The sequence below is a fragment of the Ranitomeya variabilis genome, chromosome 4 (assembly GCF_051348905.1).
Source record: "Ranitomeya variabilis isolate aRanVar5 chromosome 4, aRanVar5.hap1, whole genome shotgun sequence".
Lineage (NCBI taxonomy): Eukaryota > Metazoa > Chordata > Amphibia > Anura > Dendrobatidae > Ranitomeya > Ranitomeya variabilis.
In genome coordinates this window covers 484912551-484930320 of record NC_135235.1, presented here as the reverse complement: position 1 = coordinate 484930320, position 17770 = coordinate 484912551, and the positions used below count along the sequence as shown (strand labels likewise).

Below are 17770 nucleotides of genomic sequence, written 5' to 3'. Positions count from 1 at the left end.
TGCTCAGATCCAGCCAAATGCAGCCAAACTGGTCGTCGTTTCATACTACAAATGGAGAATGACCCAAAACATAAAGCCAAAGCAACCCAGGAGTTTATTAAAGCAAAGAAGTGGAATATTCTTGAGTGGCCAAGTCAGTCACCTGATCACAAGCCAATTGAGCATGCATTTCACTTGTTAAAGACTAAACTTAAGACAGGAAGGCCCACAAACAAACAGCAACTGAAAACCACCGCAGTGAAGGCCTGGCAGAGCATCAAAAAGGAGGAAACACAGCGTCTGGTGATGTCCATGAGTTCAAGACTTCAGGCAGTCATTGCCAACAAAGGGTTTTCAACCAAGTACTAAAAATGAACATTTTATTTAAAACTATTTAATCTGTCCAATTACTTTTGGTCCCTTTTAAAAACAGGGTGGCACATGTTAAGGAGCTGAAACTCCTAAACCCTTCATCCAATTTTAATGTGGATACCCTTAAATGAAAGCTGAAAGTCTGAACTTCAACTGCATCTGAATTGTTTTGTTTACAATTCATTGTGGTAATGTCTATAACCAAAATAAGGGATAATAAACTGGAAATCAAGGCATCGGTCTCTGGGAGATAATAAAGTAAACTTAACACCCCCCCCCCCCCCTTCAGTAGGCCCTAGGATCTGGGGGCCTACCTGGCAGCGGAGGTTGGCACCTTAATTTTGCGATGTGGCACCCCCGCTCCACGACGGCTGTCCCCTCAATCCCTGTAAATCCCTTAATCTATCAAATAAGAACCCACTGAAAAAACAGATGCACTCAGATCCAAATGGATCCAATGCATTTGTATCAGCTTAAGCACACTTGACCACTTCTGTGTATATAGACTAGGTAATTCCTAGTTTAAACTGAGTCAGAGGACAAAAATACATATATCCTTAGCTACCTGATATGGCTATGGACTAGCATGTAGATGGTGTTCTGCATAGATATGTAGTAGCCTGGCCTATCCACTCAGAAATGGTCAAAGGTATACAGTTGGGTATGCTGTTGGTTTTAAGAAGTAAATAAATTGTCTACCAATCTAGCAACGTGACAAAAAAGATGGTAATAAGTGCTAGTATATGAGTCAGGTTTCAGAAATAGCAGAAGGTTATGGTCTTAGCCTAACTCAGCGACCCTTATAGGAATAACCGCTAAGCCTCTAAATAAAGGGCAAAAGGAGAGGTACTCCAATAATAAAGTGCAAGTGTGCTAAAAAAAAAATGATAGCTCAAATGAAGAAAGAAGACTTAGCTGCATATTCTAGGTGAATCCCTTGTATCAGCAGTGTAGGTAGATTCATCCCTGGTCCCAACACGTTTCTCCCCATTTATCTTTGCTTGAGGCTTCATCAGGGGACTTTCATAATCAGAATCACCTCAGTGGGCCCAAGACCCAAGGACAGGTGTCGATCTGCCCACCCCATCAGATAAATTAACCTTACCCCAGTCTTTTGCAGTCTAATCCATGTGCTTTCTGTCACGTTATTTTTTCTAAAAACACTGACTCCGAAAACTTTGGATACCAAAACTTGCTAGTCTAAAAAGTTTTGTCCATGGCTGTTAACAAATACTGTCTGAATGGACCTACCCTTCTCTCTCCATTCCAGCAAAGAGACCTTATTACCAGGCTTTAAATCAAACCCAATATAGATATTTAACACTTTCCTGCTTACTTGCTATGTCCGTGTGTGACATAAACCTGCTGAAATAAAAATAAATGTTCCTTTGTCTACACAGTGTTGGTCACCTGGCTGGATGTCTGGTTAGGACCTTACATGAAAGGCAGCCTGATCTACAAATCAATCAGCGAGACATACTGTGTGTCCAGATTGCAGGCCTATGTCATGACTTGGGTAAATATCTAAAATCAAAATTTTTATTTTCTAAGTTGTACCGAAATTGTCACAAATCATTGTATTACTTTTGTTTCAGGTCATGGACCATTTTCTCATATGTTTGATGGAAGATTCATGCCTCTTGCCTGTCCACAGAAAGATTTCAAGGTGGGTGACTGCTGGCTTTTAAATTACAGTACTGGGGAACAATTTTGAATGTAATTTTTGTTGAGTTTAATGATTTCAAATTTTTAATTTTTTTTTTATTCTGCTGGTTTAGACTAAAATAAGCATGCTGTTTTTAAAACTACTGTTAATTTTCTTCCATCACGTCAGTTTTTTTTCTACAGCTTATTTAAAAGGGATTACGCTCAATAGGCTATATTGAGGGTAGCGCTAGTGCGGTCCTATTGGCCAAAGGTGAACCGCTGTCAAGTGTGGAGGGTGACCTGCAACAGGTTATTTGGCTTTTCAGTTACACGTGAGACAGTGTGCCGAGAGATTGCATATTCCAATGTAAGACTTAATCAGGATACGTTTTGGGCCCCTCACAAGGTGTGTAGGCAGTGTCTTGAGAGTTTACGGATGTGGACGAAGGGAACACATAAAATGACATTTGGTATACCTATGGTTTGGCAAGAGCCAAAAGATCATTCCAGTTTTACTTTTGTACAAGTAAAAGCTTCAGGATATAACAAGAAAAATAAATATAAAATTGAGTATCCTAGTGTACCATCAGCCATACATCCAGTGCCTCGAGGATTCAGCTGAAATCAGAGTGCCTGTTTTCCTTGAACTACCCTCTTTCAAGAACAGCATTATAGTGAAGAACAGTGACCACAGTGAAGATTTTAAAATTGAAGATGTCTCAATTCGTAGAGGATTTGACCAGCATGGGTTGGAATGATTTGGGCATATCAAAAAAGACTTCAAAACTTGTTTGAAAGAGGAGCAGAGGTATCCTCCTTTCCATCCAGAGAAACTGCATTTCTACAGTACTTCAGAAGTGACAGAAGATGTGTATTGCCATAACCTAAAAAACAAAGACCGAAACATAATGATTAAATACCCTGCAGTAAATAAATAGCATAGTGCATGAAAATAATATACAATACTTTGTCAACATGTTTTTTGATAATAAAAAAGAAAAAAAAAATGCGAAAGCCATCCCGCCTCATCACGTCAGCTGTAATTGGGACAGTCTTAAATCTTAATATTAAAAACGTTACCGTTTGTCAAATGACATGCATGTAGATAAGAGCTGAGATGGACTGAGCCCAACTAGTGGACACACAGTCGAGGGAGACTAAATAAATAATGCCCAGCTCAAAAGAAAGGCAGGCCACATTTTTATATGCACATAACAGAAAAAACCCAGAGATATGAACCGGGATATAAATTGGTGAGCATACAGCATGTAAGCGCACGTTCACATTAGCCACTAAATAGAAGAAAAACAATGACACAAACATGAAAAACCCCTTCATGACATGCACCGTACATGTACTGCGCATGTCGTGTCTCCTCCTTTGATGTGGTGTTCGGCATTGAGCCAACATCATTCCCGGCACATGTCAGCTGTGTTAAACAGCTGACATGTGTCCGCAACAGCAGTGGGTGGAATCGCAATCCATCCGCGGCTGTCAACCTGTTAAATGCCGCTGTCAATCTCTCACAGCGACATTTAACTCACGCTTACCGGAAGCAAGTCGGAAATCCCGCCCATCGTTGACCCCATCATCTGATCGTGGGTCACCGATGGGTTGGCATGACAACCAGAGGTCTCCAGCAGACCTCTATGGTCATCATAGCCGGATTGCTATGAGCGCCGCCCGGTGGTTGGCGCTCATAGCAATTGAGCATTTCTGCTGTATACAGGTGATCTGATTATCGCCTGTATGTAGCAGAGATGATTGGACAATTGCAGCTTCTAGTCTCCCATGAAGACTATTGAAGAAAGCAAAAAGGAAAAAAAACTGTTTAAAAATATTTTAAAAATAAGAGTTAAGTTCAAATCACCCCCTTTTGCCCCATTCAAAATAAAACGATAAAAAAAAAATCACACATATTTGGGTTCGCTGTGTTCAGAATCGCCCGATCTATCAATGTAAAAAAAAAAAAAAATTTACCTGATCGCTACACGGCGTAGCGAGAAAAAAAGTCAAAACTCCAAAATTAAAGATCGTATCTGCACCCAAATGGTATCAATATAAACGTCATCTCGCCACGCAAGAAATAAGCCATCACCTGACCCCTAATCACAAAAAATGGAGAAGCTACAGGTCTCAGAAAATGACGCCTTTTTTTTTTCACCCAAAGTTTGGATTTTTTTTTCACCACTTAAATAACAAAGAACCTAGACATGTTTGGTGTCTATGAACTTGTAATGACCTGGAAAATCATAATGGAAGGTCAGTTGTAGCATTTGGTGAACATCAGGGGCGGGCTGAGCCAGGTGGCAGAGGTGCAAGTGCCCCCCAGGCCGGTCCCCCCAGCAGCAGTTGCGGGCCGCTCCCCCGGCAGCAGTTGCGGGACGCCCGGTCCCTTGCTGTCTGGAAGAAGGCTAGTGACACTGTACTAATGTGTACTAATCCCGGGCGGCCATCCCTGTGTTGTAGACACGCCCACTCTTCTGCACACTGTGTGGGCGTGTCTTCTGCTCTCGCCTCAGTCAGCAGCGCGCTGGCCAGGATTCTTCCTGCCATCCTCCGGTATGAGACAGAGCAGCTTTGGAGAAGAGGTCAGCTGGGGGGCCGGGCCAAGAGGTTAGGGACAGGGCCAGATCCTGCGTCGGAGGCTCTGAAGCACGGCGTGAGGATTTATTGCACCAGTGTGAACTTTCATGCAGCTTAGGTCGCTCTGTGAGTGGAAGACAAGTCATAGGCTTCAGCGTCACCCGATCTGCAGGAAAGTTCAAACTGCAGCAATAACTCCCAGTCAGGGTCAGACCCCAGTATTCAGAGTCATCCTGGACTGACTGCTCCTGAGCCTGGCTCCAGAACATTATATGTCACATATAATTCCATACATTATAATGTGAGGTCTGCAATGCAGCCAGTTCCAGGTGTGATCAGTGCATATAACACTGCAGGCATGTGCTCATAGTATAGGATATTACTACACAGGTTAGTGTATGGCTGGTATGTAATATACCAGTGGTGGTGAGCCTATGGAATGCATGCCAGAGGAGGCACACAGAGCCCTCCTGGTGGACACGTGCGCCATCTCAGCACTATCGCTGCCACCACTCTCCTCACTAGCGTCGGTGCCGCAGCCACTCTCCTCTGCTCCTAACTCCCCCATCAGGCCGCGCGCTGTTCCATCAGTCTGCGCATGGGCTGAGGACTGGGATCTTGCACGGGCTGAGGACGAGGACTCCCCCATCAGGCCACGCGCCGTTCCATCAGTCTGCGCATGGGCTGAGGACGGGGATCTTGCACGGGCTGAGGACGAGGATGGCATGTGGGCCGAGAAGAGTGGTGGCGGCACTATTGCCAAGATGGCGCTCGTGCCCACAGGTAGGACTGATAGATGAAGAGACCAGATCAGCGTTGGAACAGGCAGAGCTAAGTGGATTTTTTTTCTTTTAATGTGAGGCCATTATACTATATGCAACATCACGTGCGGCCATTATACTTTATGCAGCGTCACATGGGGCCATTATACTGTACGCAGCATCATGTGGGGCCATTATACTGTATGCTGCATCACGTGGCGCCATTATACTGTATGCAGCATCATGTGTGGCCACTATACAGTATAAAGCCCTGTGTGGCCATTATACAGTATGGAGCATCATGTGGGGCCATTATACAGTATGGATCATCATCTGGTTCATTATACAGTATGGAGCTTCATGTGTGGCCATTATACAGTATGGAGCTTCATGTGTGGCCATTATACAGTATGGAGCTTCATGTGGGGCCATTATACAGTATGGATATCACGTGGGGCCATTATTCAGTATGGATCATCTGGTTCCATTATACAGTATGGAACTTCATGTGGGGCCATTATGCAGTATGGAGCATCACGTGGGGCCATTATACAGTATGGATCATCATCTGGTTCCATTATACAGTATGGAGCACTGTGTGGCCATTATACAGTATGGAGCTTCATGTGGGGCCATTATACAGTATGGAGCATCATGTGGGGCCATTATACAGTATGGAGCATCATCTGGGGCCATTATACAGTATGGAGCACTATGTGTGGCCATTATACAGTATGGAGCTTCATGTGGGGCCATTATACAGTATGGAGCAACACGTGGGGCCATTATTCAGTATGGATCATCTGGTTCCATTATACAGTATGGTGCATCATGTGTGGCCATTATACAGTATGGAGCACTGTGTGGCCATTATACAGTATGGAGCTTCATGTGGGGCCATTATACAGTATGGTGCATCATCTGGTGCCATTATACAGTATGGGGCATCATGTGGGGCCATTATACAGTATGAGGCATCATGTGGGACCATTATACAGTATGGGGCATCATGTGGGGCCATTATACAGTATGGGGCATCATGCGGGGCCATTATACAGTATGGGGCATCATGTGGGGCCATTATACAGTATGGCGCACAATGTGTGGCCATTATACAGTATGGCGCACAATGTGTGCCATTATACCGTATAGAGCATCATGTGGGACCATTATACAGTATTGAGCACTGTGGCCATTATACAGTATGGAATACAGTATGGAGCATCATGTGTGGCCATTATACAGTATGGAGCACTATGTGGGGCCATTATACAGAATGGAGCACTTTGGGGCCATTATACAGAATGGAGCATCATGTGGGACCATAATACTGTATCAAGCAGTATGTGGGGCCATAATTCTGTATGGAAGGCAATGCAGAGCCCCGTTATACTGTATAGAGCACTATGTGAGGCCCATTACACTGTATGGAGGACTATGTGGAACCATTACACTGTATCGAGGACATTTTGTGCAGATTATACTGTATGGAGAGCTGTGTGGGGTTTACCTTTGGAAAATCACACTGTGATGGGGTCATCATTCTTTGTTATTTTATAGTATAGACCCTATAGGGTGCTAATTTAGGAGTTGTCTTTCTAATCTAAAACCTCAGTATTGCGGTTAAATTGCCGTGTTGGCACTTTGCGATAAATAAGTGGATTTTAGATTGCAGTTTGGGCACTCGGTCTCTAAAAGGTTCACCATCACTGTAATATACTGTGTTACAGACATCCAGACATCATCTCATGTCTATACAACCTTTATACCTAAAGCACCAATTGGTTGCTGGTATAAAATAGAAGTGACAAAAACTTGTATTAAAAATATTAATTTTTATTTTAATATTAAAATGATTTAAAACTGGAAATGGTACTGAAAAAAAACTGAGGCAAATTAACTCATATCATTTAGAATTTTAGCAGCATAGATATAATAGCAGCATGAGTATAAATAGTACCTATTGCCCAAAACCTTGGCTAAAATACATTAATATGTAGGATGTGTGCCTATATATAGGGGGCTATGTGAGGGCTCATACTGTATATAGGGGCTTATACTGAATATAGGGGGCTATTTGGGGCTTATACTGTATATAGAGAGGCCATGTGAGGGCTCATACGAAATATAGAGGGACATGTGGGGGCTCACATTTTTTTTTTTTTTTAACTGTCTGAGGCGGCTCATACTGTATATAGAGGGCTATGTGAGGACTCACACTGAATATAAGTATCTGTGAGGGCTCATACTGTATATAGGGGGAAAATGTTGAGCTCACACTCTATATAAGGGGCTGTGTGACAGCTCATACTGTAGATAAAGAAGGCTCTTACCTCATATGGCGGGCTGTGTGTGGACTCATACTGTATATAGGGGAGATGTCAGTATACTTAAAGGGAAGCTGTCACCAGGTTATTGCCATATAACCTATGACCACCACCTTTCAGCCCCATGTGACCGTGTTCTAATGCTGTGTATATGACGCCCTGTGACGTAAAAAAATAGGTTTTATTATACTCACCTACTGGGCAGTCCGGTCCGATGGACGCCGCTGGTCTTGTGCCTCCTCTCATCTTGCGATGATGTTCTCCTTCCCTGCTTTGTTTGGGTGACGCATCCTATGTCATCCACACAGTGTTCCCCATCGTGCTTCTGTGCAGGCGCGCTTCTGTCTGCCCTGCTGAGGGCAGAGCACAGTACTATAATGCGCATGCGTCAGTGCTCTTTGGCCTTTGCCCGCACATGCGCAGAACTCTGCCCTGAGCAGAATTAATTTCAGCTTATTGCTTTGGCCTCCACGACAGTCATGGTCTGTCACGTGGCCCCTCTGAGAGATTATATTTGAAGTATATACAGATGATATGTCACTGATATATCATATACCAGTCACATATTATCTTGTATCCATATTTCTAAATGTAACCAGGTCTACTACACAGAAAGGTTATACTTGTATGTCAATTATAATCTGCTTTAGGGTGTGTGTCCACGGGCCGGTTTACATCCGGATTAGCTGCGGATTGTACGCTGCATACAACCGCAGCGTCCAACCCACAGCGTCCAGATGTTACAGCATCGTGGAGGGGATTTTATGAAATCCCATCTCCACTATGCGTGCGGATACACATCCGGCGGCCCTGCGTTTATGGACATGCGGCGCGTCTTTTTAGAACGCAGCATGTCTGTTTACCTTGTGGTGATGCTCCGTCGCTGCCAGGTAAATAACAGGGTCCCATGTATGGGGTGCGGTGATTCCGGACGTGTGCAATGAAAACATCCGGAATCACCGCTCGTACAGAAGGGGGCGGCGCTTTGGGTGGAGTGGGTTTTCCACTCCGTCCAAAGCGCCGACAATCCGAACCGTGGACACGCACCCTAAAAGAATCCTCCTATTAATTTTAATTAATTCTGTGTAGAGTTTAGAGTAGTGTCAGTTTGTTAATATACTCACCTAGCGGCATCTTCTCCGGTATCCAGCACCGCTCGGCTTCTCCTCTGAGTGACGTCTTCACACTTCAGACTCCGGCTCACACTATGCTGTAATCATCAACATTTACAGAAATAAACACGTGAAATAGATTACTCTGTGTGTAATGACTCTGCATAATATAGGAGTTTCACTTTTTATATTGAAGAAATTAAATAAATTAACTTTTTGATGATATTGTCATTTTGTGAGAAGCATCGGTATATGACCTGTCAGTCTCTTTACAATGTAAGTCTATGGATCCTCATTTTGAGCCTGGTTCTCATGCTCCATAGACTTATATTGTAAAAGCCACTTATGGGTCACAGAGCACAGTGTGACCCATAGAGTCTGAATAGCCCTCAGGTGACTTAGAAGAGGAGCGGCGCTGTATACTGGAGAAAACTGTGATCTGTGAGTCCATTAACACACTGACCCTGCACTAAACAAACATTTAGACTATGTGCACATGTCAGGATTTTCTGCAGAATTTTCCTGAACCAAACTGGACTTTTTCTGCAGGAAATCAGCTCGTGTTTTTTTCCGGAGCTTTCCCAATGCATTATATAGCGGTAAAAACGCAAAAAATCCGCAAAATCACATGCTGCGTTTTTTTAGTGCGATGTGTTTTCTTTAGCGGAAAAAAATCGCAACGTATGCACAAATTGCGGAATGCATTATAAATGATGGGATGCATATGTATGCGTTTTTTAAGAGTATCGCGTTTTTATAGCGAAAAAAACGTGAAAAATCCTGAACTTGGGCACATAGCCTTACACAGATTTAAAGAAAAAAGTTAATGACTGCTTCTTAAGGTGGACTGTTTTGTTTGTTTTACAATGGAGGTGAGTATATATGAATCAATTCTATGAGGACGAAATGCAATTTCCAAGCCACACACTTATTTTTTCCAACACTGTTTCCTGGGCTCTAGATGATTTTCTGCAGTGACTGTGTGATGGCACGTTACTGAATCATGATAGACCACTGTACACACGCTCACGATTCCCTGGAATTGCCAGCGTAGTGATCGCCAGTATGAGTTTGCATACTTGCGATGCTCACGAGCAGACTAGGGTCTGAGACAACTCTCTGAGTAGCTCACTGAGAGAAGTGGACGAGAATCTAGTCAGCATTTGACCACAACTATCCCATCATTACTCCGACTTTATCTTTTTAAACCCTTGTAACCTCTACTCCCTTTTAAAATCAGCCAGAGGTAAACACAATAAGGATGGGCCGCTGCTAATGGGCCACTGCTGTGTACTTGCCCCCCAGGCCAAAATTTGCCAGCCAGCCCCTGGTGAACATGGTAAAAAAATCCGTAGAACAGTTGTGTAATTGCAACTTTTTTTTTTTTTTTTCACCGCTCTTGGGATTTTTTTCCCATTTTTGAGTACACGATATATGGTAAAATCAATGGTGTCGTTCAAAAGTACAACTCGTCCTGCAAAAACCAAGCCCTCACATGGCCATATTGACTGAAAAATAAAGTTATGACTGGGAACGAGGGGAGCAAAAACAAAAAAGGCTCGCTCATGAAGGGGTTAAATACCCTGCAATAAGTAAATAAATAGCATAGTGCATGAAAATAATATACTACATTTGGTTAACATGTTTTTTGATTAAAAAAAAAGTGAAAGCCATCCCGCCTCATCACGGAGACTGTTACTGGGACAGACCTAATTCTAATATTAAAAATGAATTTCTACATTTGACAGTAGCTTTGTGTGTTGTCATTACAAACATGGTTTAATTGAGGAATTGGAAATTCCAATTTATAACTCAAAAGAATGGCGACTGTTAATTGATGGCTCAAAGTGTAAATTAAAATGTGTCCTCCTCCACATTGGCAAAAAAAAATGCATGCTGTATTAGTTGATATTTTGGCCAAAATACATAAACTCGCAAAGGGTCTTCACTATTGGCAATCCCTTGCAATAAAATTAAAAGCAATTCACAGAAAAAGACATCAATTTCTAAATGTCACAGAAAAAAGGCAGCCATACTTTCCAATGCCTGGTCCCAATACTAGTGCACTGCAAGATGCAGCAGGTCCTCATGATAAAAGGTGGAGGCAGCACAGGTGCAAGATACTAATAAAACGACTCGCGCACCTACCAATCATAGGGAGTCGTTGTTTATTATAGATGCACGCAGATAAGGCTTGTATAAGGTGCCATTCACAGAGATGCATGCAGATTAGTGATGAGCGAGTATAGTAGTTGCTTGGGTTTTCCTGAGCACGCTCAGGTGGTCTCCGAGTATTTGTTACTGCTTGGAGATTGTTTTCATTGCCGCAGCTGAGTGATTTACAGCTGCTAGACAGGCTGAATACATGTGGGTGTTGCCTGTTTGTTAGGGAATTCCCACATGTGTTCAGCCTGTCCAGCAGCCGTAAATCATGCAGCTGAGGCCAGGGAAACTAAATCTCCGAGCACTAACCAATACTCGGAGATCACCTGAGCAACGAGTATACTCTCATCACTAATGCAGATCTTTTGATCAATAGTATGGACGTCTCAAATAGGCCATTAGCCAGCGTGTCTTTGACTGACGCCCTAAACAAGCCCCATCCATGTGCATCTATTATAGAAGGCAGCCCCTCCTCCCTTCTTCCATGATTGGTAAGATTGTGCAAGTGGTTGCTTCCTCAGTATTTTGCACCTGCGCCTTGCTGCATCCTGTAGGGCATTAGAATTGTGACCAGATATTGGTAGGTATTGCTTTTTATTTTTTTCTTGCGGACAAAGTTATTGATACCTTTCTGTTAAAGGAAAACCCACAATGGTCTATAAAATAACTTGAAACTGAAAAGTTAGTTTAAATTTGAATTTACTGTATATCAACTAATGAAAATCAGTTGTTACAATAAACTTAATATTTTGATGCACAACCTTTTGAGGCGATCCCTGCAAACAAACTATTTATGTAACTCTGAATTGGATTTCTGCACTAGTCAACATGTATTTTGGCCCACTCCTAATGAGCAAACTGCCCCAGCTATCTCTAGGGGTGAGAAGGTACCTTCTCCAGACTGCCAGGTTTCAGCTGCTCCCACAAATAGGATTTAGATCAGAGCTCATAGAAGTCACTTCAGAATAGTCTAATGCTTTGCTCTTGCCATTCTTGGATGTTTTAGCTGTGGGTTTTGGGTAAGTATCCTGTTAGAGCACGGGTCCCCAACTCCAGTCCTCAAGGCCCACCAACAGATCATGTTTTCAGGATTTCCTTTGTATTGCACAGGTGATGCAATTATCACCTGGGCAAGACTAAGGAAATCCTGAAAACATGACCTGTTGGTGGGCCTTGAGGACTGGAGTTGGGGACCCGTGTGTTAGAGGACCGATGACCTTCAATTCAGACAAAGCTTTAACACACGGCAGCACATTTAGCTGATTGTGATTTGCTGAGATTTCATTGCTCCCTACACTGATTCAAAACGCCCTGTGCTAGATGCAGAAAAGCTGCCCCAAAACATAACCAAATCTCCTCCATGTTTCACTGTAGGTACAATGTTCTTTTCTTTGTACGCTTCAGTTTTGCATCTGTGAATATAGAGCTGACTTGCCAAAAAGCTCCTGATTTGTCTCATTTGCCCAAAGTACATTCTCCCAGTGTGGCTTGTCAATGCTCATTTTGGTAATTTCCAGTCTCGTTTTTTATGGCTTGCTATGATGAAGTCCTCTTTGGCCCAGTCTGTGATGGATGGTGTGATTTGACACCGATGTACCTTGACCTTTGAGTCTTCCTCAAATATCTTTTGAAAGTTGTTGTGAGCTCTTTGTTTACCATTATTATCAGTTTGTCATCATTTTTTCTCTTTGGCAACGTCCAGGGAGGTTGGCTCAAGTCATAGACTTCAAGCATCTGAATAATATGTGCAACTCTAACAGGACATCAAGCTGTTTGGATATGGTCTTATGGCCTTTACCATGGTTTTCTGTGATTTTCTTTCTAATCTCCTGAGACCACTCTCTCCATGCCTTTCTTTAGTCCATATTCAATGTGTTAAACACTGATACCAACCATCATAGTGACTACTTTTCACTCTATAAATAGGCAGACTGACTGATTACTTGTTTGCAGTCCCCCTGTAATGCTAATTACAGGACACACGTTGGTTTCACTTCTCCTTATGGTTAAATTATTTTACATTTTTCTAGGGGTACCATCATTTTTGTCCACGGCATTTTCATTAGGGTTTTTTTTTTTTTTTACATTGTCTGTTTACCCACGTTCAAAAGCAATGTCTGATGTCCATTAGTTTTTATTCAATAATGTTAAAATATTACTTTTGGGTTTATTTTCTACTAAAAAAAATTTCGGTCTGTATTTATATGCACATACACACGCACACATCTGATGAAACCAGGCCCCTCCAAGAATTCATGGCATGCACGTTTATATGTTTGTCACATTTGCTTAGTAATCTCCTTCCATGTTGAATATTTATGATTTTTTTAAACTTGTTTCTAGCATGAGTCTGCATCTGTAAAGATGTTTGACTACCTTATTGAATCCAATGGGCTGGAAACTGTTATGAAAAGATATGGTCTTGTCTTGCCTGAAGACTTAATCTTTATTAAGGAACAGATAACAGGACCTCTACCACTGGAAGATGAAGAGCGTTTCGATTCTAGTCAGAATTCATCTGTAAGTAAAATATTTGTGATTTAGGCTATGTACTGTTTAATCACATGCAGGACTATATAATACAGGAGAATAAGGTTGGATCATAAAAAGTGAATGTCCAGGATTAGAAAAGCATAGTTGCTTTTTTTTTTTTCAAAAGCAACCCCTGTTTGGGTTGGCGCAGTGTCTGCAATTGCTTCTATGCCTCATTTAAGTAAATGCAGCTGAGCTGTCATACCACACACAACACTGGTTGAGTGGTGGTGATGTTTCTGACGGAAAGCAGCCTTATTTTTCTAATCCTATCCAAATACTTTAAATATTTGCCTAACAACATATTAATGTAATACAGCATAGCTGTACCTCTAATCACCCTAAAAGGTTATTTACTTGCAGGTATATTGGTAATCTGCAGGTAAATGGCATTTCAACAAAGCTTTGCTGTGTTACTGGAACAGTGGCTACAGAGAAAAAAATGAAGTTGTATTCTCCCTGCAGCCACTCGCTTCATTCCAGACATCGGGGAATTGTGCAGGGAACCGTCACTGCTCACTACTCGATGTATACATGGCGCCAACAGTTCGAACTAGCCTCAGGATATACTTTAAATAGGTCTGATGGTTATTTCCTTTTGTAGGACAAACACCTATGGAAAAAGAGGGCATATTGTGAATCCATTTTGCTAATTAAATAGAAAAAAACATTTTTTTAATATCGAAAGGTTTTTGTCATCATTTCACTCCCATCACAAACTGCAATTTGTTTCTCTCATAGTGGCCTTATATAGGTCGGCAAGAAGACAAAAGCTTTCTTTATGAGATTGTAGCCAACAAACGCAATGGAATTGATGTGGATAAATGGGACTACTTTGCCAGGTACCTGTTTATTTGCTTTGTACTTTCAGGGTAACTGTGTGTTATGTACATTCCCAATTCAAAAAATGTTGGGATGCTGTGTAAAATGTAAAGACAACAAGAATTCAATGATTTGGAAGTTTCGTATGGTAATATTTTATTTGTGACAGTGTAAGGGAGGTATTAATGGTCAAGGTGCTGCGTTTCCATGCCCTGGCACTCCACAAATAAACCGTGTACCTGTGTGCAATCTCATGTAGGGTACATTACTCTCACCTGCCGGCTGTAGGCCTCCGTTGTCTTCTATTCTGCATACTCTGGAACAGCTGCACACCACTCAGGAGACACCTGGTTTGTTTTAACAGTTTACTTGCCAGTTGAAGTACATCAGATTCTATCACGTAGTATTGGGCACAGCACCCTCCGTTGCCTATTTCAGTTACCCTGTACATTTCCATCTTCTGCTTACGTTAAGCTCGGACTATCCCTACTTAAACTGGTCCTCTGAGCCCCAGGGATGACCGGCAGCACTCCAGAGATCCTCTACATTTCAATCATGCGGTTCTACATCCAATTTCCTTTGTATGGAACGGGTGTTTGTGCTCTCCATAGCCCCCGACTCAAGTAGAAGGTTCTGGACATTAAGGGAATGTCCGCAGGGAGACATGTGCAACGTTCTACCACCAGAACAATTTTGTCCACACCATGCCTCCAAACCACTGCACCTTCAACTCTCCCTAGTAACTGTTGCCAATGAACTCTTCTCACTGACTGACTAAACTAGGAAGTGGTTGCCTTTTACTGGCCTTAACCTCTCCCACTGTGGGTTGGACCAATCATTAACTGTCTCTTTACTCTGTCTGCCCTAGCAGTCTTGTTGCTGGGCAAAGTTAACCTTTCATCTACTTAAACGGAACCTGTCACCCCCCCTGGCGTTTTTTAACTAAAAGAGCCACCTTGTGCAGCACTAATGCTGCATTCTGTCAAGGTGGCTCTTTTATTTGGGGTCCCTTCCAACGCTGCAATATTTGTTTGTTTTTTTATTTTCCCTCCATACCTGTAGTCTTTTCCTCCGGACACAAACTCCTCCCAGCCATCACTCGACCCTTCCGGGCGCCGCCTCCTGTGCCTTCATTAAAGTACCCGGCGCCTGCGCTGTAAGTTCCCATCATGTGATGGAAGTCGAAGGGCAGCGCAAACTGCTCATGCCTGAAAAAGGAACTTACAGCGCAGGCGCCGGGGGCGTAAATGAAGGCACAGGATGCGGCGCACGGAGGGGCCGAGTGATGGCTGGGGGGCATTTGTGTCCGGGGGGAAAGACATGCCCCCTGGACAGACTACAGGTATGGCGGGCAAATTAAAAAACGAATATTGCAGCGTTGGAAGGGACCCCAAATAAGAGCCACCTTGACAGAATGCAGCATTAGTGCTGCACAAGGTGTCTTTTAGTTAAAAAAGCCTGGGTGGGGGGGCGCAGTGGCGGTGACAGGTTCCCTTTAAAGGGGTATTCCAATCTCGGAGATCCTATCCCAATATGTATTAAGTGTAATATTAATATTAGCAAATGCCTCCAATTAGAAATGTAGTATAGGTTTTCTTATTCGGTATGTCGTTTCTCGTGTCAAGGACCTTGCTATCCATTTTTATGACCATTAGACTCTAGCTAACTGTCACTATATCAGTTGTATTTCATATTTTGATTCATCTGACCAGTTTTCCATTTTTTCTTTCCATTGTAAATGAGGTTTGGCCCAGAGAAGACTGCAGCGTTTTTGTATTGTCTAAACCTTAGTAGCCCCTAACTAGGCGGTGGAGGTTGACAGCCTAAAATTGCATAAATTTCATCTTTGCTTAAAGTAACTAAGCACTAATACAGGTGCTTCTCACAAAATTAGAATATCCTCAAAAGTTAATGTATTTCATGAAGTTCTTCAATACAAAAAGTGAAACTGATATATTATAAAGAGTCATTACAAACAGTGTGATCTATTTCAAATGTTTATTTTTGTTAATGTTGATGATTATGGCTTCCAGCCAATGAAAACCCAAAAGTCATTATTTCAGTAAATTAGAATAATTAACAAAAAAACTTGCAAAGGCTTCCTAAGCATTTAAAAAGGTCCCTTAGTCTGTTTCAGTACACTCCACAATCATGGGGAAGACTGCTGACTTGACAGATGTCCAGAAGGCAGTCATTGACACACTACACAAGGAGGTAAGCTAAAACCAAAAACAATACAGGAAGGATCCAACTCCAGATGGAAAAACCGAAGCAAGAATTATTATTAAAATATGCCTTTATTTATGGGTATGGCAGTGGCTACAGAATTTTTTAAAAAAATATTTGTTTACAAATTAATACAAACATATAAAAAATATATAGCGCGGCACCAGGATTATAAGGTATATCTAATATTCCTATTCCCCCTCCTATATCAGGATAATCTCAATTGTGCTACATATAAATCAATCTATGTGGTAAAATTCATTAGTGAACAATAAATCCGTGGAAAAACTAAATAAATGAATAAATAGAAAGGTATAATAGAGTATACCAATATAACTCTTTGCATTAATAAAGTGACCGAGTGCATCAAATCCAAATATTGATCATTTAAAGTGCCAAAGTGAAAGGGGTTTAGGAACCACTCACTGGGTATAAGTAGTGACAGCCTGTGCTGAACCCACGTGTATAAATAACCTATATAGTAGCAATATGTTCGTATTACCTGAGGGGGATACAGCCTGTGCCTGCGTCTCGCCCGACGCGCGTTTCGGAAAACCGTTGTCCTTCGTCAGGGGGAGTTTACCACATAGATTGATTTATATGTAGCACAATTGAGATTATCCTGATATAGGAGGGGGAATAGGAATATTAGATATACCTTATAATCCTGGTGCCGCGCTATATATTTTTTATATGTTTGTATTAATTTGTAAACAAATATTTTTTAAAAAAATTCTGTAGCCACTGCCATACCCATAAATAAAGGCATATTTTAATAATAATTCTTGCTTCGGTTTTTCCATCTGGAGTTGGATCCTTCCTGTATTGTTTTTGGTTTTAGCTCGGTCTATACTGTGGTTACCACAGAAAGTTGTCACACAGCGCACCCTGGTGGCTTATGGTGTCTGAATAATAAATATATAATTTTTTCTTTATATACATACATAGATTGATATTAGAATATATTGCCACCAACAGGTGTACTGTGATATTTATTTACAAGGAGGTAAGGCACAAAAGGTCATTGCTAAGGAAACTGGATTACAGTAAAAGGCGGTTTGTAGTGGAGTGCCAGGAGGTAGACCCGGAGAGGGAAGAAAAGGTGCAGAGTCCCCCACCGCTTCCAGTTCTTTTGAAACTGCCCACCTGATGAAGACAGTGTTATCCGTTGAAACTTGTTGTGGTTCAAATACAACCTGATGTTCGAGTCTTCTTTCTGCGCTCCTGAGACCGATCTTAATTT

The 17770-nt window shown here is 42.0% G+C and overlaps 1 protein-coding gene across 2 annotated transcripts in view; it reads left to right on the top strand.

Annotated features, from left to right (window-relative positions):
• The window catches only part of SAMHD1 (SAM and HD domain containing deoxynucleoside triphosphate triphosphohydrolase 1), a 610883-nt gene that overhangs the window by 94562 nt on the left and 498551 nt on the right, over positions 1–17770 (top strand). For both annotated transcript variants that reach the window (XM_077251917.1, XM_077251916.1), the window contains exons 5-8: positions 1752–1867; positions 1947–2017; positions 13291–13467; positions 14221–14321. In XM_077251917.1, the coding sequence (XP_077108032.1) occupies positions 1752–1867; positions 1947–2017; positions 13291–13467; positions 14221–14321 (465 nt within the window). The remainder of the gene's footprint in view (positions 1–1751; positions 1868–1946; positions 2018–13290; positions 13468–14220; positions 14322–17770) is intronic.